We start from the raw sequence: 25,227 nt of genomic DNA, 5'->3' as shown, positions 1-25,227 counted from the left end.
TAAATTCACAACCTGTTTAATGCCAGTTCAATTGCTTTACATGAAAAAGTTACAGCGTGCTCCATGTTTGTTTTCCATCACATGACACCTGGGATACAACGATGCCGCAGACTCTGTCACCCAGCTCTAGGAGGACCCTGTACCCGAGCCAGTGCCCACAGATCACATGCACTGACACATCACCTCAGCTCTGCCCTTTTCCCTCTTGAGCAGCTGGTGACAGTGACAGTATCACCCTGAGACACTTGCACACACCCACTTCCACACAGACACAACTGGGAGCTCCTGCCTGGCAGCTGAGAGCGGGGCAGAGGTGGCTGGACTGGGCTCTGCCAGCCAGGCCAGGGTGAGCAGCCTGTTCTTGCCATGCTGTCAACAATGTGTGTGGCCACAGAACAGCCCTGGCCTGGGAATCGCCAGCCTCCCTGCCAAGTGCAATAACAGAAGCCATCACAATCTAACCTGCCCCAAGGCAGACAGAAAAGCGAGATGTAGACACAAGATGTAATTTGGGAAAGTCCTTGGCAATCAGAACAACGGTGGGGGATAGAGCAATGAGGAGCTATCCCTGCTCTGCAGCTGGGAGCACTGAGCAGTGGCTGCAGTGCCCACCTGGCACTGCCCACCCCACAGCACTGCCACTCCCCCCCAGCAGCTTCAGGGACTCCTTGATGAAGTTCCCCCGTCACAGAGTGAGAGGCAAATCCACTCCTGTGGGGAGCCCAATCATCACCACACACACCCTGCACTCCAGCTGGGTGCCTGGCTCCCTCCTGCCCCAGAATGGGCTGAGACCTCCTGTGTGCCCCCAACCCAAGCACCTACACCTTCCCAGAGGAAAAAGCAGTGTGTCCTGGGGGTCTGCACAGTGCTATTTAGCAGGAGGCGACCCACAACAGGAAAATCCAGCACAGCCACCAGCCTCCCCAGCCCCCTGAATAGCCCTTTCCACAGGTGATGACACCCACAACAGACCAGGTGACCCTTTGCTTCAAACCCATTCCCCAGCTTAATGATCCAACTAAATTTAACACCTCCTGGGTGCTTCAACCAGCAGTGATGTAAATAGTGCCCACAAGTGGAACAAACAACACACAACGGGCCCGGGGGCAACTTCAAACCATGCCTTGTGTCCCACGGCCAGAGCTACACTAAAGCAGTTGCAGTCAAACAGTGTTTCAGAAACTCCATGGAAATTCCATTTTGGTGGCAAGTGAGACTGTGAGACGACAAAGTGGCCTGTGGGCCTGGGAGACTTGGAGCTGCCAGGGGGCTGCCAGCACACCAGCTCCTCACCAGTGACTCCCAGTATGTGCAACACAGGCACAGCACCACCAGCCTGATCCAGGCACTGGTGTGATGGCACATGTGGTCAAGGCTGTACTGGCCTTCTCACACCTTGGCTCACCCTAAGGATACTGGTGGTACTGGGGACAGACAATCGTATTTTTACCATCTGGTTTTAGGGAAAAAAGGGAGAGAAGACAAAACAACAAAGAAAAAAAAAAGAAAAGAAAGAGGAAGCATTACCTATGCAATCCACAGAGAGAGAACAAATCTAAATACACAGGCAGGGAATTCCACATGAGAACAGGAAGCGATGCTGGGAGAGGGCAGGAGGCAGGCAGAGCCTGGGCAGGGCAGGCACAGGTCAGATGGCACAGGCTGTGCAGCCTCACAGCTTCTCTTAAATTAAAAGCACCACACATACACACAGAGCATTTGTGCTACACCCCATGGGCTCCAAGTCAGAACTCTCGTTCCACACAACCTAAAAACCCCAAACCACACACCAAACCTCAACAGCAGGGCCCTGTCTGGGACTTAGAAATAATGAAAAAGCAACCCCTGCAGCCCTGCTTCAGGAGAACCTTTCTTCCAGACAGAAGAAGCCCTGCTCACCCCAAAAATCAGATCTTCAGGATTTGATTTTGCTCACAAACACATCCCAACTGTTTTTGGCCTCAGGGAGACTCCAGAGCAAGGCACCCACCTGGTGGCACTGAAGGAAGCTCCACGTGCAGAGGTGGTGGGGTGGGTTTCTTTTTTTGTAAAGTCCTTGCTTCTCCTCTCTGGTAACTCCCAGGATCAGCCCAGAATATGAAACAGCAACTACAGAACTTCCCAAACCTGCTCCCTTAGATATGAAGCTTCTTCAAATCTCCTCCAAAGTTTAGAGCCCCACAGTGTATTTGTTCAGAGGCAGCTGTCAAGCATGCCAAAAAAATCAAGCTGTCTTATGGAATGATCATGTCAAGTACTACAGTACCTGTCTGGGGGGAAAAACATAGAAAAAAAACAGAAAACAGGCAGTTCTCCAGTTTCTTCCTGGAATGGGGATGCCAGGCTATGAATAAAGCCCTTAGATGCCCAGCCTGGAGCTGTGCCCCTTGCACCAGCTGTACCGGACCAGTCTGGCTGGCTCCTGCCTCCAGAGATGTCACTCTAGGACACACACCAGCACGTCAAACCCCTTCCCACAGCAGCAAGGACATGCTCCTCTCTCACAGGAGGCACATCATGGCAGTGGGGATGGCCTCGCTCCAGTCTCAATGGTCCATGTCACACGAGTCCTCCCCAGTACCATCCTGACGGCTGGAGGATGCTGGGTTAACATTTCTCTTGTACCCACTTCCTTTTATGAAGGATGAATCCAATAACCTTTGGCAGTTCCCTCCCCTCCCCACCCCATCCCAAATACTGCCCAGTCCTCTGGGTCACAAGCACATATTTAATGAGCTGGGTCCTTCTCCAGTCCCACAGCTCTCCCTCCCCTTGGCTGGGCTCTGGGGGTCCATGCATGCCAAGGGAGTGGTCTGATCCTGGAATGTCAGGCTGTAGGTTCCCGGGGCGCAGGGAGGGGGTTTATCGTATCCTGGTGAAGAGGTTGAGCACAGATACAGACTCCTGACAAGAGAAGACAAAGCAGGGGGTAAATATCTGTTTACTCCACGCGCTTCTGGGTTGGTTTGTTTTTAATCTGGTATCTCTAGCTCAGGGCATGATCCCAGCTCATAAATCAAAGTCCAACACCATAAATATTCCCATGGGTTTCTTCTAAATGGTAACAAGTGTGCAGCTGGCCAGAGTGCCATTCCCAGAGCTCTGCAGGCAGCTGTACCAAGATGGCAAGAACTAGGGAACCCCCAGGAGCAATGCCAGCTCACCCCAGACCCCTCCTCCAAATCCCACTGCCAGACACCCAAGAAAGCTCTCAGAACATCAGGCACAATCTGCTTTTGGTGATGGTGAGCTGTCACTGGCAGAATCCATGATCCCATTTTCATCCAAACCCCCATTTCAAGCAGTTTTGTAAAGAGGTGGGGGATAATCATGGAATCACAGAATGGTTTGGGCTTCAAGGGACCTTGAAGTTAATTTCCTTCCACCCCCTGCCATAGGTTGCTCCAAGCCCTGTCCAGCCTGGTCTTGGACACATCCAGGGATCCAGGGGCAGCCACAGCTGCTCTGGGCACCCTGTGCCAGGACCTCCCCACCCTCACAGGCAAGAATCCCTTCCCGATATCCCATCCATCCCTGTCCTCTGGCAGTGGGAAGCCATTTCCTCTTGTCCTGTCCCTCCAGGCCCTGGTCCAAAGTCCCTCTCCAGTTCTCCTGGAGCCTCTTTAAGCACTAGAAGGGGCTGTAAGGTCTCCCTGCAGCTTTCTCATCTCCAGCTGGACACCCTCAGCTCTCCTAGCCTGCTGTCACCCGAGGGCTCAGCTTGGTGAGGCCCCTGAAATGCTGCTCTGCTCTGCCCAGCAGCCTTGGACCAGCCTGGAGAGGGATGTTGTGTCACACCTGCCTTGGGCACACAGGGCGACCTTTTACCTAAATCTCAGCAAAGTTGAATCCTTCACTGCCCGAGCCCTTGATCTGCAGGAAGGGATTAGAGAGGAGGAAGCAGAGCAGAGCAGAGCTAACGTGGCCTGAGCTCCCCCAGGCAGCTGGCCCCATGCCTGGCATTACCTTTGTCGAGCGAGTTTTACTGAAGACATTCCAGAAGCGCAAGGTTTCGTCTCCAGCTCCTGTGACAATGGCCTCCCCATCAGGGGACATTGCCTAAGGACAAGACAACAACCTTTAGCACCTGTCACATTTCTGAGGCTGAAAACAAGTCTCTGTTGGAATGCAGGAGGAATTTAACTCTCCTTCCTACCCAGTGGTGAGAAGCAAGCTACCTCTGTTTCCAGGTGCCTCATGCAGCCTCAGGTGCAATTTGGGCACTTGCACCTTACAGTGCACATATGGAACACGTGGGGGGAGTGTTGTGGAAGTGTTAAGAAATCCAAGCCATGTGTAACTGAGACTGTTCCTCCCAGGATTATCAATATGCCTGAAGGCAGGAAGATGAAATGACTGGATTTTCTGGCTGTATTGGTTGCTTACATTGGGATCTACCTCCCAAAACATTATCAGCATTTGTCAGCTCTGTCATGAACTGCCAACACCCCCACATAATGGTAACAGCAGATATGAAATGGATCAGGATTACTCACAACAAATGTTTAATTCTTTGGGCAACAGTCATCAGTGACAGTCTTCTGGGAGCAAGGAGAGAAGCTTGTGTTTCATAAAATCACAGAATCCCTCAATGTTTTGGGTTGGAAGGGACCTTAAGGCTCATCTCATTCCACTCCCTTCCACTATCCCAGGTTGCTCCAAGGACCAGCCAACCTGGCCTTGGACACTTCCAGGCATCCAGGGGCAGCCACAGCTGCTCTGGGCAACTGGTGCTGGGGCCTCATCACCCTTACAGGAAGAATTTCTTCCCAATTTTCTATCCAACCCTGCCCTGTGGGAGCTTGAAGACATTCCCCCTTGTACTGTTATTCCAGATCCTTTTCCAAAGTCCCTCTACAGCCCTCCTGAAGCCTCTTTAGGCACTGGAAGGTCTCCCTGGAGCCTTCTCTTCTCCAGGCTTAGAAGTGTTTTCTTAGGAGAAAACTCAGATGTTTCCTCAGGAGAGTTTGGCAAGTTTTGTTATCATTAACAAAGCCTCACATTTCCATAGCAGTAAATCAAAGTGTCCCTTGCAGGTACAGAAATGTGACAGTTTTTCATTGCTCATAGGGAGTATTCACATTCCCATGCACTGGCACTGCTGCTTTGGGTCCCACCTGAGCACACTTATAGCCAGGTGAGCAGCTACAGAGCCATGGCCATCACTCACCAGATACAGGACTCGGTAAGAGTGCCCTGTGAGCTTTGCTACTTGAGTTAATGAGGGGTATTTCCAGACGAGGATCTGGTTCTGGGAGTATCCGTGGGTGCTCACCTGAAAGGGGAGAGGGGAACATGCATCACAGAATCATGGAATTGTTAAGTCTGGAAAAGACCTCCAAGATCATCAAGTGTAACACTCTACAGACTACACCACTGGCCTGGGCAGCCTGTTTCTTCATGACCACCATGAAGAAATTTACCCAATATCTAATCTAAACCTCCCCTGGTGCAACTTCAGGCTGTTTCTTATGTGCTATTGCTTGTTACCTGGAAGAAGAGCTTGAACTTCACATGGGTTCACACTCCTGTCAGAGGGAGTGAAGGTCCCCCCTGAGCCTCCTTTTTCCCAGGCTGGAGCCCCTCAGCTGCTCCTGAACAGACTTACGATCCAGCCCCTACCCCAGCTCTGTTCCCTTCTCCAGACACACTCCAGCCCCTCACTTTCTTCTTGTGAGGGGCCCAAAACTGACCGCAGCAGCTGAGGTGCCTCAGCAGTGCCCAGAACGGGGGGCAGTCACTGCCCTGGTCCTGCTGGCAACACCCTTGCTGGTACAAGCCAGGATGCCCTGGGCCCCCTTGCCCATCTGGACACGCTCGGCTCACGCTCAGCCACGCTTCCCAGCGCAGGGCAGCTCGGCAGCAGCTGCACAGGGAAGGACTCACCAGCTCGTTGGCGTGCTTGGACCAGGCCAGGTTGCACACCTGGGAGCCGGTGTCGATGCACTGCAGGGGCTGCCCCGTGAGCGTGTTCCAGAAGCGGATGCAGCGGTCGGCTGTGCCCCCACCCGAGGCCAGGAGCCCGTGCTGGTGTGGGGACCAGGCGATGGCTTTGACTGCTGCCAGGTGCTCTGTGTATTGTTGGACGGGACTCAGGCTGGAGTGATTCCAGACAAGGAGCTGGCAGAGAGAAGAGATGTGATCAAAATTGTGCCTCAGTCATGTGTCCACTACATCCACGAGCCACAATGGGCGGTTAGGCAACAAGCTGATTTCTCACAGCTCTGCCCAGACATGCACAGCTCCCCTCTGCACTTCATGGAATCATGGAATGGTTTGGTTAAAGCTCATTCAGTTCAAATCCCTGCCACGGGCAGGGACACCTTTTACTAAACCAGGTTGCTACACTCAGCTGAGGAGCTGTCCTACCCCCAAGGCCACATGGCAGGAACAGACCCTAAGCTAAGGGAATAAATCTAAAGAAACAGCATCACTGAAGGGGGCCTCAGATCCTTCTGTTGCCTTTCTGACTGTATCATTCTAGAACACATCTAGAAATCAGCTCAGTTCATCAGGAGTTATTCTCAGCAGGAGGAACTTGGTCCAACCATGCTGTCACACAGGCACTGGGCACATTCCCTACCTAGCAACCCACTCCAAAGGGCTTGGAACACTGCTTTTTTGTGACAGATGCCTCTCCCATATGGTGCTCAGTGAGCTGCAAGCCTGCATTACAGGTATGGGAATTCACAGAGCTCTACCTCAGGTTCCTGCTGCACACAAACATTACAGCAACAAACCTGACCATACAATACCCAAACAAAGCCAGGAAGGGCAGCTGAGCAGTGGCTTTGTTAAACTCAACCCCCAGAGTCAAGCTAGAGATTTAATTAGCCAAATACAGAAGCAAAATTAAATTTGCCTTTTTCATTTTATTAGGAAGGCTGAGTAGAAACTTAGCATGATTTATGTTTGGTCATAGTCCAACAACCAAAACAAGAGTCCTTTTCAGAGAGGCCAAACATCCTTAAAAAATCACTGAACCATTAAGATTGTAGAACACCTTTAAGATCAAGTCCAACCTTTGACCTAATCCCAGTAAACCATACTACAAAGCGCCCTAGCCACTTGTTTTTTTAACACTTCCAGGAATGGCAACTCCCACACTGCCCTGGGCAGCCTGTTCCAATGCTTAACCACGCTTTCAGGGAAGAAAATTTTCCCTAATCATAGAATCATACAATGGTTTGGGTTGGAGGGGACATCAAAGCCCATCTAGTTTCATCCCCTGCAATGGGCAGGGACACCCTCCACTAGACCAGGTTGCTGCAAATCCTGTCCTGCCTGGCCTTGAACACCTCCAGTGATATAATAACATCCAACCTGAACCGCACCTGGTGCAACTTGACAACATTTCCCCTTGCCCTAGAAAGAAAGAAAGGGGGTCTGACGTTTCCCGTGGCCCCTCGGAAGGAAGGTACCTTATTATCGTTCCCTCCAGAGGCCAGGAGCTGGTGGTCCGTGGACCATTTGAGCCCACAGACCTCCTGCCTGTGTCCCTGGAGCCGCCGCTCAGACTGCAGGGGTGGGGTGCGGATGTCCCGCTGCAGGATCATCCTGTCCCGGCTCCCGGACGACAGCTGGTCTGCGTTCCATGCCAAGGCACCTGCAACAGGGGCACAGTTTCAGAGGGTGCTGTAGGAGTCATGCAATCCAAGAATCACTGAGGCTGCAAAAGACCTCTAAGGTCACCAAGTCCAACCGTCAACTCAGAACCACCACCACGTTCACCACCAAACCTTGTCCTCAAGTGCCACATCCACATGTCTTTTAAACACTTTTCAGGCATAGTGACTCCACCACTGCCCTAGGCAGCTTGTTCCAATGATTTATAACCCTTCCTATGAAGAAATTTTCCCAATAACCAATGTAAACCTCCTCTAGCACAGCCTGAGGGCATGCCCTTTCATCCTGCCCCTTGCTCCCTGGGAGAAGAGCTCAATCCCCACCTGGCTCTACCCTTCTGTCAGAGAGTTGTAGAAAGCCTGAATGTCCCCCCCCTGAGCCTACTTTTCTCCAGACTGAGCCCCTCCAGCTCCCTCAGTTGCTTCTCATGCTTCAGCCCCTTCCCCAGCTCTGTTCCCTTCTCTGGACACGCTCCAGCCCCTCAAAGTCTTTCTCGTTGTGAGAGATCTAAAACTGACTCCAGGATCTGAGATGGGACCTCAGCAGTGCTCAGCACAGAGGGATGGTCACTGCCCTGGTCTAGCTGGCCCCACTGTCAAGCCCAGCCCTTCCAGTCCTGCAGCAGTTGATATGCAAAATGCAGCCATCACAGCTGCCAGGGCTTAAAAAAAAAAAAAAAGAAAAAAAAAAAAGCCCTAATAAACCTCAAACCACACTTCTTACAGACCTCCCTTACATCCACTCTCTGGAGTCCTAGATCAGGGCACAAATAGAGGTCCCCCTGAACAAACTGACTGCAGGCATTACCAACCCCACTTCACAGTGCAGTAAAATACAGGAATGGATCTTGGAAGGTGCATGGATTTCCCAGATCTCATCCCAGAGTTTAGATTCACAACATCTCTGAGAAAAAAACAGCCCCCCCAAAAAAAGGGAACTGGAAATCTCAGTGTGAAGCTGCCAGTAGGGCTGAGATCAGAAGCCAGAAGCAGTAAAGAGATGTTGTAATCAAACCAAAAAGCCTCAAGCAAGGAGGAAACACCTGCTGCAACACCCAACCACCATCACACCCAGATCAGAACAGCAGAGTTATGAGATGATAATATTTTGAACCTGCTCAAGACATAGCAGAGGATAAATATCAATCCTGGTACTCAGTTCTCTATTTCCAGCAGATCCCTGGCTAACAAAGTTCAATCAGGAAGGAGAGACCCCTGTGAACCCCTGCTCCCCCACTCCTTACCAACTCTGGCTGTGTGTCCCTCCAGCATGGAGAGCTTCTTTCCTGCAGCTGCATCCCAGATCTGTACAAAGCCCTTGTGTGTACCAACGGCCACCAAGTTTCCCTGGACAAACAGAGAGCTGGGATCAGTACATGCAGAAAACTGCAAGTTGTGGAAAAGACTTGACATAAATCCCACGAGATGGAAAGCATCCAGAGCTCTTTCTTCGTATGTATTTTTTCCCTACAGAAAGGGAAAAAATGAGAGGCCCAAGCAGCCTGTCTGGAATATATTTATTGTAGCATTTTACTGTCAAGAGCTGAAGAAGCAAACCAGCTCCTTCTCCCTCCCACACCTCCTAACAATGCCTTGAGAACCTCAAGATACAAGAGGCTGCTCTCTTTCCCCTCTCTTTTAGCAGCCAAAAAAACAGCTCAAGGAGTTAACTACAGCTATGATGACAGTGACTAAGTGACCCATGTCTCAGCTGTCCTTGCTGACAGCGTCGTACTGACCCGCTCTGACCAGCCCACGGATGTCACAGAATCGCCTTCCACAGAGAGGTCACACAGCCGGGTTACCTTCAGAGAGAAAAATGGGGTAAGAAATGTGTTTTTGTCACACAGCACTACTGGCTGTCTCACAAACCAATGCTGTGTTTGGGATAGAGCGTGACAAGTGCTGAAGCCCTCACACAGCACATTCCACAGCTCTGGAAGGCTGGAAAACCCCTACATCAATGGACAATTCAATCTTCAGACGCTCATGACCATTTACCTGACTTGTACAAGCACTCCACAGGTAAACACAAGTCCCAAGGCCAACGCTGAGGACATTAAGAGAGGACCAGTCCACCAGGTTCAGGTAGAAGTCGTCCTGCAGCTCTGGGGCATCTAGCACTTTGAAAGGAATCTTGGAGATTTTCCGAGTCGGTTTTCGAGGTGATCTTAGCAGCTTCTGACTGTTTACAAAAACAGATTAAAAAAACAACTACAGGAATCTGCACACCACAGCAGATGGGAGGCACAAGTGTAGCCACACTTTACAGATTCTTTCCAGAGCACTCTCAAGTTTCTATAGAAATGTAGAGACAAAAAGGCTGCACAACCGTTTTTCAGCAGCAAGAGTGGAAGGAATTAGGTTCTGCTTCTACAAAGGAGCTATGAAGTAGAAAGGTAAACTGATTATTACTGACAGCTGACCAAGACATTACAAGCACACAGGCAGGTTGGGCACCTGAAGAAATTCTTGGAACTTGACTGTTTTATTTATTATCTCTCCAGATTTCCAAACCCAATTCAAATTGCAATTTTAGAGCTTTAGACAGAAGTCCTAGAGAACCTCACTGAACCCTCCCAGCCCTTCCCTTCTTTTAGTTTGCTGAGGATCAGCGTTACCTTTTGTTGCTGACAGGAGACAGAGAATAGGGTGAGACCTCATTGCCATCATCCGGGCTGGAGCGTTTTGTGCTGAGCGAGTACTGCATAAAGAAACACACCTTGTGAGGACCCTGGCATGCCTGAGGCCTGGGGCATCACTCCCAATGTGCACTGGTGCCAAGCTAATTCCAACACCCAGTCTCTCCTTTTCCAGGTGCTCCAAAACCATATAAAACCCCTCAGCAACGCTCACGTCCAAAAGCCTGATTTGGCCACTCACTACACTGTCCAAAAAGCCTGGCTCCACCCAGCTTTCCTGCCCAGTACAAACACAGGAAGCACATTGCTTGCTGCACACTCAGGTTCCCTTTGCAGGCCACCGCATTTGTTATCAACAGCTTATCTCAGCCAAGACCCAACACCAACTCACTGCATGAGCAGCCTGGCAGAGCCCTGTGCTTTGTTCCTGTGACACACACACAACCTCCGTTGGTGTTAATGCAAGTAAGCAGCTTACAGTGAAGAGAGATTTCTTCTCTGGCGTGGATGGCTGCAGCCTCCTGTCCTCTGTTTGGGGGTCCTGCACCTTCTCGATCCCTGCTCCCAGGAGTTCGTTCTTCAGCAAGGCAGAGTAGGCAAGGCCATCTGTAAAGCCAAACAGGCACTGAGCAGAGAGCTCAAAGCAGCAACAGCAGGGAGTGTCAGGATCACGTGTGCATGACCTGGAGAAGGGAAGGCTCCAGGGAGACCTTACAGCTCCTTCCAGGGCCTAAAGGGGCTCCAGGAGAGCTGGAGAAAGACTTGGGACAAAGAGCCTGGAGGGATGGGACATAGCGAATGGCTTCCCACTGCCAGAGGACAGGGTTAGATGGGATAATTGGGAAGGAATTGTTCCCTGTGAGGGTGGGCAGGCCCTGGCACAGGGTGCCCAGAGCAGCTGTAGCTGTCCCTGGGATCCCTGGCAGTGTCCAAGGCCAGGCTGGATGGGGCTTGGAGCAGCCTGGGACAGTGGAAATTGTCCCTGCCCATGGCAGGGGTGGAAGAAGATGGGCTTTAAGGTCCCTTCCAACCCAAACCAGTCTGGGATTCTACAGAGTCTCTTAATAAGCCTGGGACCTCCATTTAGAACAGAGATTAATAGCAAGTTTCCCCTCCTTCCACATCATCAGGAAAGTGCTTCCATGGCACAATAAATCCAGGGATAGAGATAGCCTCTTGTGTCCAGACACTCATCAAAAGCAGTGACCTGGCAGTCACTCATGATGTGGGCATTTCCCAAAACACCAGCATGAGTTTTGGCATAAGCATGAAAGTGCCAACATGGCCTTAACTCCCCCAGCCACTCACAGTAAGAAGTCTGGACATTGCCAAGCAGTAGAAGGGTGGTCTCACCTTTGCCAGTGTCTGATGTAGCATCCTTTGCTTTTCTGTTTTGGCTTGGTGATTTTTCATTTTCCTGAAATGGAGAAGCATGCCATCATCATACAGAAACCCCAGGGTATATGGTGAAATAGCAAATGCAGGGAGCATAGGGTTTGAGGACACACATTCAATAAAACTCTTCTGGGCAGGAGAAGTGCATGGTGCAGAAGATAAGCAGAGCAATCATGCCAGCCAAAACAAAAGGTACAACTTCCTCAGTTCCAAGGCTGAGCTATAGGAGAAGGGAGCAAAACTTACATTTATTCTGTGGAAGTTGATGCTCCAGTTGGCCCCAGCTCTTGAGGGAATGAATCTGTCACCATGTTTACTAGGCGAAGACATTGGAGAATTGGATGGTGTCAAGGTTCTTCTCATCTCTGCTACCTGAATTAAAGAATAACAATCACGGAACTTACCCTTTTGGTTGGTTTGTTAGCCCTCAGTTTTTTATGTTAATGTGTAGTTGCTGAGATTATGTATTAAAAAAGTATTACTGAACTCCACAAAAATATCTTCACCCCTTTTTGCAACATGAACTGAGGTTAGATAGTCAAAAGCTCTCTTAAAGTCAAACTATTTGGGTATTCAGAGAACAACTGAGGAGCTCACGTCTGCTCAAAACCCAACAAAAGACTGTCGTTTGCTTCGAGGAGGTCCCAGGTTTTCCAAAAGCTCAAGGAAAACAGTCACAAGTGAGACAGACAACAACATAACAGTGAGCCTGAGCCCATCTGTACTCACACAAGGCATTGTGTTCTCATTCTGTATGTTTATCTGCCGTAGGAGACGTCTCTCGTAGTCCTGATCCATAGTGGGAAGCTGGCTGGAGAGATCAGCAGGCTCAGGAATTTATGTTTGTGAAGTTCAAGCAGTAACTAGTGTGCTGCAACAGAAAGGGAAAGAACAACAAAATGTTACACTCTTCCATGTTGAAACAGTCCCTTCAAAGTCTCCCAAGCCTATTCTTTGAACTTGGGACCACTTTTCCTATCCAGAGCATTGGTACCAAAGTGTGTGACACTGAAGAATGCAGGTAGCCAGTATTTTGTGCCTGACAGGACTTCAGCCGGTCCCCACCACACCTGGAGCAGGGACTGACCCCAGGGCAGCAGCAGCAGAGTTTGGCAATCCTTCAGGACATGGGCAAGAAAAATCCAGGCATCTGCAGCCTGTCCTGGCCAGCCCCTGGCACCAATTGCACAGAGAGGTGTGGCTGCCCCCTTCATGAAAATGTTCAAGGCCAGGTTGGTGTTGAAACAACCTAGTGTACTGAAGATGTCCTTGCCCATGGCAGGGGATGGAATGAGATGGGCTTTAAAGTAATTTCCAACCCAAATCATTGTGGGATTCTGTGATCCCATTACAGCCTGTCCACTGCTCAGGTCAGGGGCACAGGAGCAGTGCTGAAGGTGGGATGCTTATAGCCATGTCAGGAGTACTGCAGACTTTTAACACCACCCACTGGAGAAACATACTAGGGATCTAGTAGTCCCCACTGAACATACCATGTCTGATGCCTGCACTGTCCCAAATACTCCTCCTGGCTGGCACAAAGCTTACTCACTCATATAGCTATACAATCTATAAGCAATGTTAACATCATTTAAGCACATATTTTAAGCATATATTTTAGGACAGGGCTGCTTCACAGCTGAGATTTGCCTGGTAAATTAACATGTACATCAGTAAAAAATAAATGAGCTGACAGTTGCGTGAGAATACAGTCACAGCCCCTGCCAGAGAGCAGCACCCCCAGGGTCCAACCTTCCCCATCACACACCTTGTGCACCTTGTCCACAGCTGACGTGAGCACAAAAACACCAGCGCCAGAGGAAACATCAAGTTGGTTTTCAACCCAAGATAAACATGTCCAAAGGCAAAGGCACAATTAACACATAAGCAAATCCCCACAACACACAGGCATCTGGAGGCTGTGCAGAATGGAAAGGGATCTTCATTCCTGTTATTGCATAAACGTTTATGGCACCTGGCCAGAGTCCCAGTTGCATAAATGGAGTTGCCTCAAGATACAAACCTGTGGTAAAATCCAGAAGGCCACTTCACACAAAGGCTGTGCTGGGAGGAGGCTGCCCGGGGAGCAGCTGCACAGTGCCACACTCAGGGACAGCCCTGCACTGCCTCCCACCGGGAAGTGGCTGCCTCCAGGAACCACAGACCTGCCCAGGCTCTTACGGTTAAAAACTCGGGTCAAGCTACCAAGCTAAAAGGGGTCCAGCAGTATGTGCTGCAATTCAGTAAGATGCGATGAAGTTTTACAATATTCTATGAAATAAGCTTGAAAACAAGGTAAAGCACACAAGCACACAGAAACAGCACTGCAGAGCTGATGGCCTTGCACCTCAGAAAGTTACAGGAAATGGGGAGACATCAAGGAGGTGACCACTGGGGTTCCACAGGGCTCCAACTTAGGGCCAGTTCTGTCAAATGTCTTTGTAAATGACAGGTCTGGACTCGAAGGTCCTGAGTGGGTTTGCTGAGGCCACTCACTTGGGAGGAACTGCTGACATGCTCAAGGACAGAGAGGCCCCACTGAGAGACCCTGACAAATGGGAGGATTGGGAAATCCCCAACCATGTGACAAGTGACACGGGCAGGTGTCACACCCTGCCCCTTTGATGGGGCAGCCCTGGATGCAGGGACAGGCTGGGAATGAGAGGGTGCAGAGCAGCGCTGGGGGAAGGGACCTGGGGGTCCTGGTCCATGGCAAGTTGGATCTGAGTCACTGCTGAGTCCTGGCAGCCCAAAGGGCCACCGTGTCCTGGGGGCACCAGGCCCAGGGAGGGATTGTCCTGCTCTGCTCTGCTCTGCACTGGGGCAGCCTCACCTCCAGTGCTGGGGGCACTTTGGGCACCCCAAGATCAGAAGGATCCATAGCTGTTGGAGAGTGCCCAAAGGAGGGACACGGAGCTGGGGAAGGGTCTGAGATGGGGCTGAGGGCACTTGGCTCATTCAGCTGGAGCAGAGGAGACTAAGGGGAGGCTCCTCGGGGGCTGCAGCTCCTCCCGAGGGGAGGCGGAGGGGCAGGGGCTGAGCTCTGCTCTGGGACAGGGACAGGAGCCCAGCAAGGGCTGGAGCTGTGCCAGGCCTTGGGATGGAGCTCAGGGAAAGGTTCTTCCCCCCGAGGGTGCTGGGCACTGCCCAGGCTCCCCAGGGAATGGTCCCAGCCCCGAGGCTGCCAGAGCTGCAGGAGCGTTTGGACAGCGCTCTCAGGGGTGCTCAGGGTGGGATTGTTGGGGTGTCTGTGCAGGGACAGGACTGGGATTCAGTGATCCTTGTGGGTCCCCTTCAGCTCAGGAGATCCTGTGGTTCTTTGAGCTATGCCATATTTCAGTACAAAAACTTGGACTTCTTACAAATACTGAAATGCTTTTCTTCCTTAACATTAAGCATGCCAACACTTTTACAGCAGCATCCCAGAAATAGACAGTGCCAAGCTGGTTCTGATCACACCTGCTTACCTCCACCTCCTCCCCCAAGCTCTTCTCTTTTTTAATTTAACACATTACTCCCATATGTTCTTTCAGCAGCAAAACTGGAGAAAGCTCCCAAATTTAACAGAGATCATCTTCCACCAAATGAAGCAAAGAGTCAGAGACTATATAATTGCAGTGAAAAGTTAGAAAAGTCCATGATGCTATTAATAAAAGAGATTTAAAAAATATGTGCATGCCATATCAAACACACTCCCTCATTTTGAAGTTTACTTACCACCACCCTTACCGACCCACAATCTACCCAAATGTGTGTCTCAAACTAAACAGTTCAACAAAATGTGCCCTCCCCCCTTTTCTTTTTTTGGGTTGTTGTTGTTTTAACACCATGAGTAAGAGAGCTCAGCCTGCAGAACCCACACGAGGAGCGTGATCAGCCAGGGAACACCACACATTTGAAGTGTCCTCCCAAAATGGCTCAGCACAATATTCGTGAAAGATCCAGATCCAGTTACACGGCAAAGAGACATTTTAAATTCTGCATCTGAAACACATTTGACTATCAAGATTTTCAGTTCCCATCTGCCCAAATTTCACCAACAACTTTCACTCAGAAACACAGCACAGATTGCTCAACAGAGAGACTGCAGAGGCAGAACACAGCAGAGAATGTTCAGCACCTGAATAGTGATATGTTTTCACCCTAAGACTTGTGCCACTAACACTGGCCCAGGGAGCAAGCAGCAACTCAGGTTTGTGGTATGCTCTTGCTGTCTCTAAATTTGTGGGATGTGAGTGGAAGTGAGTCTATGTCCCCCAAAGCAAGTAAAAAAGGCTTTGCCAGAAGGACTTGGGGGTGCTGGTGACAGCAGCTGAACATGAACTGGTGTGTGCCCAGATGGGCAAGAAGGCCAATGGTATGTGGCTGCTATCAGCCAGAGCGTGGCCAGCAGGACCAGGGCAGTGACTGTCCCCATGTGCTGGGCACTGCTGAGGCCGCACCTCGAAGCCTGGTGACAGTTCTGAGCCTCTCACAAGAGGGGTGGAGCATGTCTGGAGAACAGAATGGAGCTGGAGCACCCAGAACAGCTGAGGGGAAGCTCAGCCTGAAGAAAGAGATTCAGGGGACACGTTCTCGCTCTCCATGACTCCCTGACAGGAGAGTGCAGCTGGGTGGGGGTCCAGCTCTGCTCCCAGGGAACAAGGGACAGGAAACAGCCTCAAGCTGTGCTAGGGGAGGTTTAGGTGGGGCATCAGAAGGAATTTCTTCATGGAAAGCATGATCCAACACTGGCACAGGCTGCCCAGGGCAGTAGTGGAATCCCCATCCCTGCAGGATTTAACAGCCTTGTGGAAGTGGCACTTGGGGACACAGCTTAGTGGTAACCTTGGGCAGTGCTGGGGGAATGGTTTGATTTGATGGTGGAGGCTTTTCCAGACTGAATGATTCTGTGATTCTATGATATGTAGGCTTCAGGTCCCCTTTAAGTTGAAGAAATAAAAGATCTTGAGGAGCTACACGTGTTACATATTTTTCAGACACTATTTTGTCACTAATTATGCAGTTTACGCTTGAAGAAGAAAGGTGGGATTCAGTGGAAGGGTTTGGATTCCTTGAGAAGAATTTGTATTCTGACTTTATGTTCTTCATGCACCTTCTGTCCTGTCTCTGAATTGGCTGGATTCTCTCACAGCTCATTACCTTCAGAACAATACTTACAGGCACAGTTACGGTGCTGAACAAGTGCCTTTTGTTATTTTTATTAACTCAATCTTCATGTATTCAAACAAAAAAGTGTTTTTTCTTAGTATGGATGTGTTTTTCATAAGCCAGCATGCAGAATGCCAGGCCTGGCAGGGAAACAAGGGCAGTAATTTTGCAAAATGATTTCTGTGGTTTGAGGCAGGCTGTACCTGTTCAGATTCCCTGGCACACACTGAAGGAGGGGTAAGACATGCAAGTTGGTATTGTCAGATCAGACATACTCCATTCAAGCAGTTCAAGAGCTGGATTATTCCTGACGCTTTTTTATTCCAGAGATTGTTGATGTACCTTCTCTTCTGGAAGGTATTTGGGTGGGTGTTTAACATGAGAGGTGCTGACGAAAGTGAGAGACTTGGAATACCAAAGACAGGATGTAAACGTAAAGCTGAATATATTTCCTAATTTACACAAGGCCAAAGGGGAGTAAAGGATGCCTTGGTAACTTAAATACCATTAATGTTATGTTGATGCTTCAAAATGAAGTCTGAGAAAGGTTGCCTGGAGCTTTTCTTACTAGTAAGTCCTCCAAATTTATAGTCAGCAAGAACCTACCCACACCCAGAGATGCTGCCTGCTCTTTGGGCCTGTATTAAATGGCACAGGCTTTAAGACAAAAATATGTCACTATTCAGGTGTTGAATATTTCAAAGCTCTTTGCAATAGCCCCATCACTTGCTAAGGGGGAAAAGTACACAAGTACTTAGTCCTCCAAATCATGACCAGCAGGGTTTGAAATCAAACCTAGATGTCCTGCTTCCTCAAACCCAAAGTTTTGGTCTTCTTTTGATTTGACTAAACCCAATCACAACACCTGCATATCAATAAGGCAAAGCCCTCAGCTGGCAGAAGAAGTGGCAGTTCCTCTGTCCCTAGCAGCTGCAGTGTCCTGCCCCTCCTCATGCCAGCTCCAGGTACTGACCACGTCACACAAAAGCCTAACTCAGCCCCAAGGGGCTGATGGTTTTTGGCTGGTTTAGTAAGCATCATCTCCTTCTCAGCCTGGAGTACTGCAATAATATTACCAGTTACAGATTCTTTTACAGGCTCTTGAACAAACTGTAAGGGAAAAGAGGAAAAAAAAAAAAAATCACACTGACAAAAAAAGCTAAGCCATAGCTTTTAGCTGTGTAATAGTCAAGACTATTAGGAATGCATTCAGAATGCCAAGGCTTCACAGGGCAGTCACTGGGAATGAGCAAGATACTCTGTGCTTGGCCAAGCTCAAGCAGAACTTGTCCACATTTAACCAAACAAGGAACATCACAACAAACAAGCAAACCTTTTCAGGAACTGGGCTCCTTTCAATAGCACAGAAAGTTAGAGTTGTGTGTTTTACTCATATTTATCTTTTTAAAGCTACAAGAATATAATTTGTTACCCAGCAATTTACTAGGGTATAGTGTGAGAAGCTTTTATAAAATCAGCCATTTACCCCTATGCAATAGGAGCGGTTAAAACTTTATTTCAAAACAAACTACAACCTATGCTCATCAGAGAAGCATGCTCACAGCTTTGTAGAACAGAGATCACACTAATGACAACAAAAAAAGTACTCCAGTGTTATGGTGTCAGATGGGATCTTCAACATTAGTACGCACACTCCTGAAGGTTACTCCACCAAAATCCAAGATGCTGGACCATGGCAAGAGCCATCATGCCACAGCAGTGTACTTCAGAGTGTAGGCAACTGCTCTTCACTGAAGGACCTGCAAAATTCCACGTTTTTCTGCCTTTCCAAAGCATCTTGCCAAGCAGCTCCTGCCTTGGGCACTCAGAAACACCGTTATGCACTCACTGCCATCAGCCTTACAATGCCCCTGTTCCAAATGTGCCAACTTTTCGTGGCCAGTAATACACACAAACCAAACTCCAGTTTCATTTGAAGGTAGAGTGGTTCAAGGGCAGAGCCAAAACACTGATTGCATCTCCTGCCTGCACTCAGCTGTCCAATCTGGAACAGGAATACAGAAGCTGGAGATATAAGGGAAATGCACAGTGATCCGTGTCTTCCCTCACTTCCCGTGGCAGAAAACATCTCTCCTTCATCACAGGCAGAAAATATCCCCCTTTCCTCACAGGCAAAGGCCTAACCTGCAATCCAGATTAGAGATGACAAACATTTGAGCTTCTGTACTTCCACCTGCACTCACAGACAAGCTTCAAGACCTCCCACAGCCCTCCATGACTTTACCTGAGCTTCAGCAGCTCAGGTAAAGCTTCACATCCACCATCTCAAAGTGATGCACAATCCTACCACGATGACAGAGAAACGCTGACCAGCAAACCACAAATATTTAGGGCACTCTGATGACGGAGGCTGCAGGAAGCCTGCAGGAGCCAAGGACATAATGCTCATGACACAGAGCTCTGTTTGTGGCCTGGACTATCACGAGGCAGCAGAAACTCAGGGTTGTAAGACCTTCAGGAAACAGCAAAATCACTGCTTTTAGAAGGGCCTTTACCAAAGATAAACACTGCCACCACTAAACACAGAATCCCAAAATGGTTTGGGCTTGAAGGCACCTTAAAGCTCGTCTTGTTTCACCCCCTGCCATGAGCAGGGACACCTTTCACTAGTCCAGGTTGCTCCAAACCCCAGCCAACCTGACCTTGGACACTTCCAGGGATCCAGGGGCAGCCACAGCTGCTCTGGGCACCCTGTGCCAGGGCCTCAACACCCTCACAGGCAGGAATTCCTTCCTAATGTCTAATAAATCTCAGTGCATCATTACAAGCCCAGAACGTTTTCACCAGGATTTTTGTATACACAACAGTTGCTCTTAAATACAAGTGCTCCTCGAAGAGGACACTCCAGGAAGCCTACCAGGAACATCACTCTTGCTGCCTCTCACATAGATGATGCTCAGGTATCACCACTGCTTTCAACATAGATGTTTTTCTTAAATCTCTTTTTTCTCCACAACTAAAGGGAAAAAAAGGGAAGATGACAGTCAAGCTTGTACTCCAAAGACCAGGCTATTTCCAACTGTTCAACTGAAACTCAAATACAAGTGACGGGCAACTACAGAGATCAGAACCAGCAGCCACCCCACCACTGCAGCCACACAGCAGCCAGGCCCCTTGCTGAGGGGTTCCAAATTTGCCTCAGTCAGTTTTTAATAAGTCAGGGGAATTGTAGGGTTGTTATTTTACCTTCAGAGATGATGTTTTCATTCAATACACATCCCACTGCAGCGTACCATTGTCTCTTGGCAGTGCAGAGCTTATCCAAGCAGACAGGACAACCACGCACTCAGCAGGAGATTTCTCAGAAAATCACCACTATTAAGCCCCTTTTTTATTGCTTGTAGGTGGTGATTATTTCACCTTTTCACCACGATGCTCCATAAATAAGAGGGACACACTTGTTCCCAGGGAACACAAAATACGGCACGAAGTCCTCGGCAGCACAGGAAGCCTTGCACTGGGAGCCAAACACAGCACGTGAGGTCACTTTGATGGCACCGCTTGCCCACAGACCAAAGACGCCCCAAATTAACAGGAAGTCTTCTTAAAGAGATCTGTTACAAAAGCAAAACCAACGAGGCAGCAGCAGGAACACTTGAGTTTCAGAGATGCAGTAATCGGCCAAGGCACCTGGGGAAGCAGCACCTGCCCCCCTGGGCTGTGCCGGCTGTCACCTGGCTCACGGACACTCCAAGGGCTGGGGTGAAGAGCAGGTTCAGCTCCAGCAGGTCTTGACTGAGAAACACCAAGTGCTGAGCAAGTTCTGCTGCTCCCATTAGCCAATGGAAGAGGCTCCCTCTGGTCCCCTGTGCTCAGGCAGAACAACAAAGAACCCCATCCCTTCTGCAGCTGCTGGAGGCTGATTCCTGCATTGGGGAAGGCGCTGGGTATGATTTCCCCCAGGTACTTCTTGGCCAGGAGGGGACATGCACTAACCTTGCAACGTTCTGCTTTGAGATTTCATCTCAGTCTGGGACATTACCAGTGCCAAACACACGTGCCTCTCAGGAGGCAGGGCCCAAACAAACCCCACACTTCTCTCCACACTGCCTGGCCTCCAGAACTCCCCTTGGATACAGGAGCTGAGCTCTGGGTAGTCACTGGCCTCCACAGAGGGCAGGTTACAGACACAGCACCTCTGTTCCCACTGTCACCTGGTGGCACCTGTTTCCCTACACAAACACATTTTGTGCAAGTCACTGGACAGACAGGAGAAACAAAGGTTCTGCTTTCAAGCAGCACATGATGGCACCTATTTTGGTAATCACCTAGAAGATATTTACTTGTTTAATTATTCTGTGTAGAATCAAATAATCATTTAGTTTGGAAAAGCCCTCTTAAGATCAGAGTCCATCTGTTCCCCCAGCACTGTCAAGGGCACCACTAACCATGCCCCAGGTGTCAGATCCACATGTCTGTTAAATCCCTGCAGGGATGGGGACTCAACCATTGCCCTGCATATTCCAGTGTTCTTCCTCATGTTCGGGTGGAACTTCCTGGGTATCAGTTCCTGCCCCTTCCTCTTGTCCCATTGCTAGGCCCCATGGAGCAGAGCCAGGTCTCTGCTCTGAGCCTTCCCTACACACACTGAGGGAGGATGAGGGCTGAGGTCGCCTCTCAGCTGCGTCTCCTCTCAAGGCTGAACAGACACAGCTCGGTGAGAGAGAGATGTTCCAGTCCCTTCAGCATCTCCACAGCATCCACTGGACCCACTCCAAGAGCTCCATGTCCCTCCTGTCCAGAACTGGATACAGCACTCCAGATTTACCTCACCAGGGCCAAGCAGAGGAGCAGGATCACTTCCCTCAACCTGCAGGCAATGTTCTTCCTAATGCACACCAGGATCTCACAGGCCCCTTGGAACAGGTCAGGAACAGTCTGTTGTTCACCAGGACACCCAGGGCCCTCTGCAGCTGCTTTCCAGCAGGTCAGCCCCAGGACTCCCCAGGTGGAGGATCCTACCCTTGCTGACAGTTCTTTCCTGCCCACCTCTCCAGCCTGATGAGGCCCTTCTGCAGGGCTGCACAGCCCTGGGGGGGAATCAGCCACTGCTCCTGCTCTGTGTCAGCAGCTGAGGAGGCACCAACCCCTTCATCCAACCACTGATGGATGAATTAAACCACACGGGGCACAGGATTGAACCTGGGGAGTGAATAAAAAGGAAGTGGGGATAGACAGAGTGATGTACTTGGATCTTAGGGACACAGGGTCCTTAGCAGTTTTTTTATAAGTTGTTACATGTTGGTCACTCTAGACTCAAAGAAGATTGACTTAGGAGCAGAAAAAAGGACAGGAAAAGGCTACAGTCTGCATTTTATGACAACTTACAGAACCTTCAGGGCTTTTTGTTTGTTTCTTTTTAGTAGTTTCTATTATCTGAGCACATTTTTTATACGGCTACTGAGTTTAATAATATTCAGCTTCTCTTCAAAAAATCCACAGGAGATGGTTGTCCAATTATCTTGTATTTCCAAGTGTGTAAAGACAGCTAAAAGCACCAGCCTTGTAGATAAATGCTCTGGTAAGGCTTTCAGTAAAGGGGAAGTCAGTGCACTAAAAGCAAAGATTAAAAATTCACCAGCAGCCCTGTCCTCAGAGCTTTACTGAAAGGTCAGGCACCCAAAACTCTGCTTCATCATAACACTTAAGGTCCTGAAGATGCAATGGTGCCCCTGGACAAACTACAAAAGTAAACCATAGAACTCACGAAACATGATAGCCTCAGTCATCAACCCCAGAAAACCCTGCTTCTGTGTGAATTATAATAATCAAAAACCAAAATCAGACTAATACAAGATCATAGAATCCCACAACGGTTTGGGCTTGAAGGCATCTTTAAAGCTCATCTCATTCTACCCCCTGCCACAGCAGGGACACCTTCCACTAGCCCAGGTTACTCCAAGCCCTGTCCAGCCTGGCCTTGGACACTTCCAGGGATCCAGGGGCAGCCACAGCTGCTCTGGGCACCCTGTGCCAGGACCTGCCCACCCTCACAGCCAACAATTCCTTCCCAATATCCCATCTAACCCTGCTTTCTCTAAGTGGGAAGCTATTCCCTCTTCTCCTGTCCCTCCAGATTCTTGTACATAGCCTCTCCATCTCTTTCGTAGGCTTCTTCAGATTCTAGAAGGCTGCAACGAAGTTTTGTTGCTCACAGTAGATCTGCTCTTTGAAGAGCCTTCAGCACAAAATACCGGTGTTATTAAATACATGCAGGAAGAATCAGCACCTCACAAGAAAATGGGCACAAAGCCTTCAAGAAAGCTACAAATCAAGAGAAGACAATCCTCTATGCCACGAATCCAACACCACCTTCCCGAAGTGACTCCAGTGTGACTTGACACACCTCCCCATCCCAGCAGAACCTTCTCACCACCTGGAGGACCTTCAGCTCAGGCTGATCCTGCACACAAATCCCGCGTGCAAAATATCAACAACAGGTTAAAAACACCCTGATGAAACACACAGCGATAACGAGTTCCCTCAGACCCATCGGGTGGGCACAGGCACATCCACCTGTGTTCTATGTAAACAACACACTGCTGGCCAAAGTTTCTGATGCTGGCTGGCAGATCCCTTTAGGAATAAGATCCACACCACTAAAATCTCTGTCACCGTTTGTGTTATCAACTTGATCAAGAACCAAGAGTTGATTCAGGCTCTGCTCTTTGTATCTTTCCCCAGTGGGCGAGGGCACAGGGGCCAAGCGAAGGGGTTGCACCGCTAGCTTCCAGCTGCTCTGCACAGCCCCGGCCCCGGGCGCAGGTGTGGGATGCCCGTTACCAAACACACCGGAGCGTTGGGGCTCACGGGCCGTGCCATGACGGGGCACAGCCCGCCTGGGCCCGCAGGAACCAGCAGAGACTGGGCCCATCCTGCCGGGCCTGACAAGGCACTGCAACGGGCGGGGAGGGAGACGTGGGGCTGCTCGGTGACCGGCTGCCGAGAGAGAGAGGGAGGAAGAAAGGGACTAAAGGAGGCAAGGCAGCCCCAGCCCCGCCCGGCCCGGCCCCTCCGCAACAGCCCGGCCCGGCCCACAGACCCGTGCCCCCCAGGGAAAGTGCGGGGCCCAAGCCTGCCGCAGGCCCCCCGCCTCACCGCGCCGTGTCGTATCGTGCTCCGCACCGTGCCCCGAGCGCTGCCCCGGCCGTACCTGCTCCGGTGCCGGTGCCACCAGCCGGCCCGGCCCGGCCCAGCTCCGCCTCCTCCGTCAGCACCCGCCGGCCCCGCCGCTCCACAACATGGCGGCCGCCCCCGCCCCCGCGCGGGGCACGACGGGAGCGCGCCCCGCCCGCCGCTTCGAACACACACAGGAAACGGCGGCGCGCGGCGCCATGGCAACGGCCGCGTGACGTCACAGCCGGGACATGACGTCATGGCGCGGCTCCGGTGTCTGTGTGTCCCTCCCGGGAGGGCACCGGGGACTGCTGGGTCTCTGGGTCCTTAAGGAGGTCCTTGGGTCCTCCAGAGGGTTCTTTTGGTGCTTGGGGCGGGGCAGAGGGAATTATTGTGTCCTTGCAGAGTTCTTTTGGTCGCTGGGGGGGGAAGTTGGGTGTGTTCTTGGGTCCTTAAGTGAATTATCTTGGTCCTTGAGGGGTTCTTAGGAGGGCGTCTTGATCCCTGGAAGGGACTCATCCCTGAGGAGCTCCCTGAGTCCTTAAGGGGGTCCTTGTGTCTTTGGCGTCTCCTTAGTGGGAGTTTCTTGGTCGCTGTAGGGGTTCTTTGGTCTCTGGGGGAGGTTCTTGGTCCTTTAAGGGTCCTCGGGGTTCTCTTGGGTTCTGGGAGTTGGTCCTGGCCTTTCCAGGAGGGTGTGGGATTCCTGTGCCCCCCACAGAGATGGTCTGTGATTCAGTGCGGGACTCCCACGACCCTGCAGAGTGTCTGTGTCTCCCCCATTCCTGGTCTCTCATCCCCACTACTCTTCCCAGGCAGTTGTAGGGTGGGTGGGGAGAAGCCAGTTTTGTGTCCACCCCCTCTTGGGAGGGCACTGGGCCGGGGGCTGCTGTTCCCACAGAGCTCAACCCCACACGGCCCAGGAGGAGCCAGAGGCAGGTGCTGCAGGAGGACTCGCAGCCCCGTGCCCTTCTCAGTGCTCGTGTGTGCTGGAACCCCCCAGTTCCTGCCCATGCCCACAGAGGGGCTGGTGCAGGGGGCCCGGGGTGCTCATTGCAGGGCAGAGGGGTGCCCGTCTGCAGACTGTCCTTCTGCAATGCTCTGGTCACCCCAGACAGCCATCTCACAGTTAACCTGCCCGGCACAACCACCCATTTGGTCCTAGTGCAGCAATGCAGCAAGCTGCATGCAATTCCCTGATAATAATCTCGGACTCCCTGGTTATCGATCATGCAGCTCAGCCTCACATAATAATCAGATCTCTCTTTAAGGCTCCC

General features: G+C 50.6%; 1 protein-coding gene across 1 annotated transcript; it reads right to left on the bottom strand.

The window, feature by feature from the left end:
• On the bottom strand, positions 1–24,097 carry FZR1 (fizzy and cell division cycle 20 related 1). Its single transcript, XM_040086927.2, has 14 exons — positions 23,991–24,097; positions 12,395–12,536; positions 11,912–12,037; positions 11,624–11,687; positions 10,749–10,876; positions 10,250–10,332; positions 9,630–9,813; positions 9,368–9,433; positions 8,873–8,975; positions 7,425–7,609; positions 5,890–6,123; positions 5,174–5,278; positions 3,970–4,062; positions 1–2,907 (listed from the first exon to the last, which is right to left on the bottom strand). Exons 2-14 carry the CDS (start codon positions 12,461–12,463, stop codon positions 2,866–2,868), a joined length of 1,482 nt encoding a protein of 493 aa, XP_039942861.1. The 5' UTR covers positions 12,464–12,536; positions 23,991–24,097; the 3' UTR covers positions 1–2,865.
• Positions 24,098–25,227: the final 1,130 nt, after the last annotated feature.

Source organism: Hirundo rustica, chromosome 26, assembly GCF_015227805.2.
Source record: "Hirundo rustica isolate bHirRus1 chromosome 26, bHirRus1.pri.v3, whole genome shotgun sequence".
NCBI classification, from domain to species: domain Eukaryota; kingdom Metazoa; phylum Chordata; class Aves; order Passeriformes; family Hirundinidae; genus Hirundo; species Hirundo rustica.
Note: the sequence above shows the minus strand (reverse complement) of the source record. Positions and strands in the feature narration are given on the sequence as shown.

Bases quoted from the DNA above. Each gene is read 5' to 3' on its own strand.
- FZR1 (XM_040086927.2), bottom strand. From the start codon at position 12,463: ATGGATCAGGACTACGAGAGACGTCTCCTACGGCAGATAAACATACAG. The intron at 11,688-11,911 runs GTAAGTTTTGCT...TCTCCATTTCAG, and splicing joins TCAACTTCCACAGAATAAAT to GAAAATGAAAAATCACCAAG. The intron at 7,610-8,872 runs GTAAGGAGTGGG...CCCCTGTTGCAG, and splicing joins GGGACACACAGCCAGAGTTG to GTGCCTTGGCATGGAACGCA.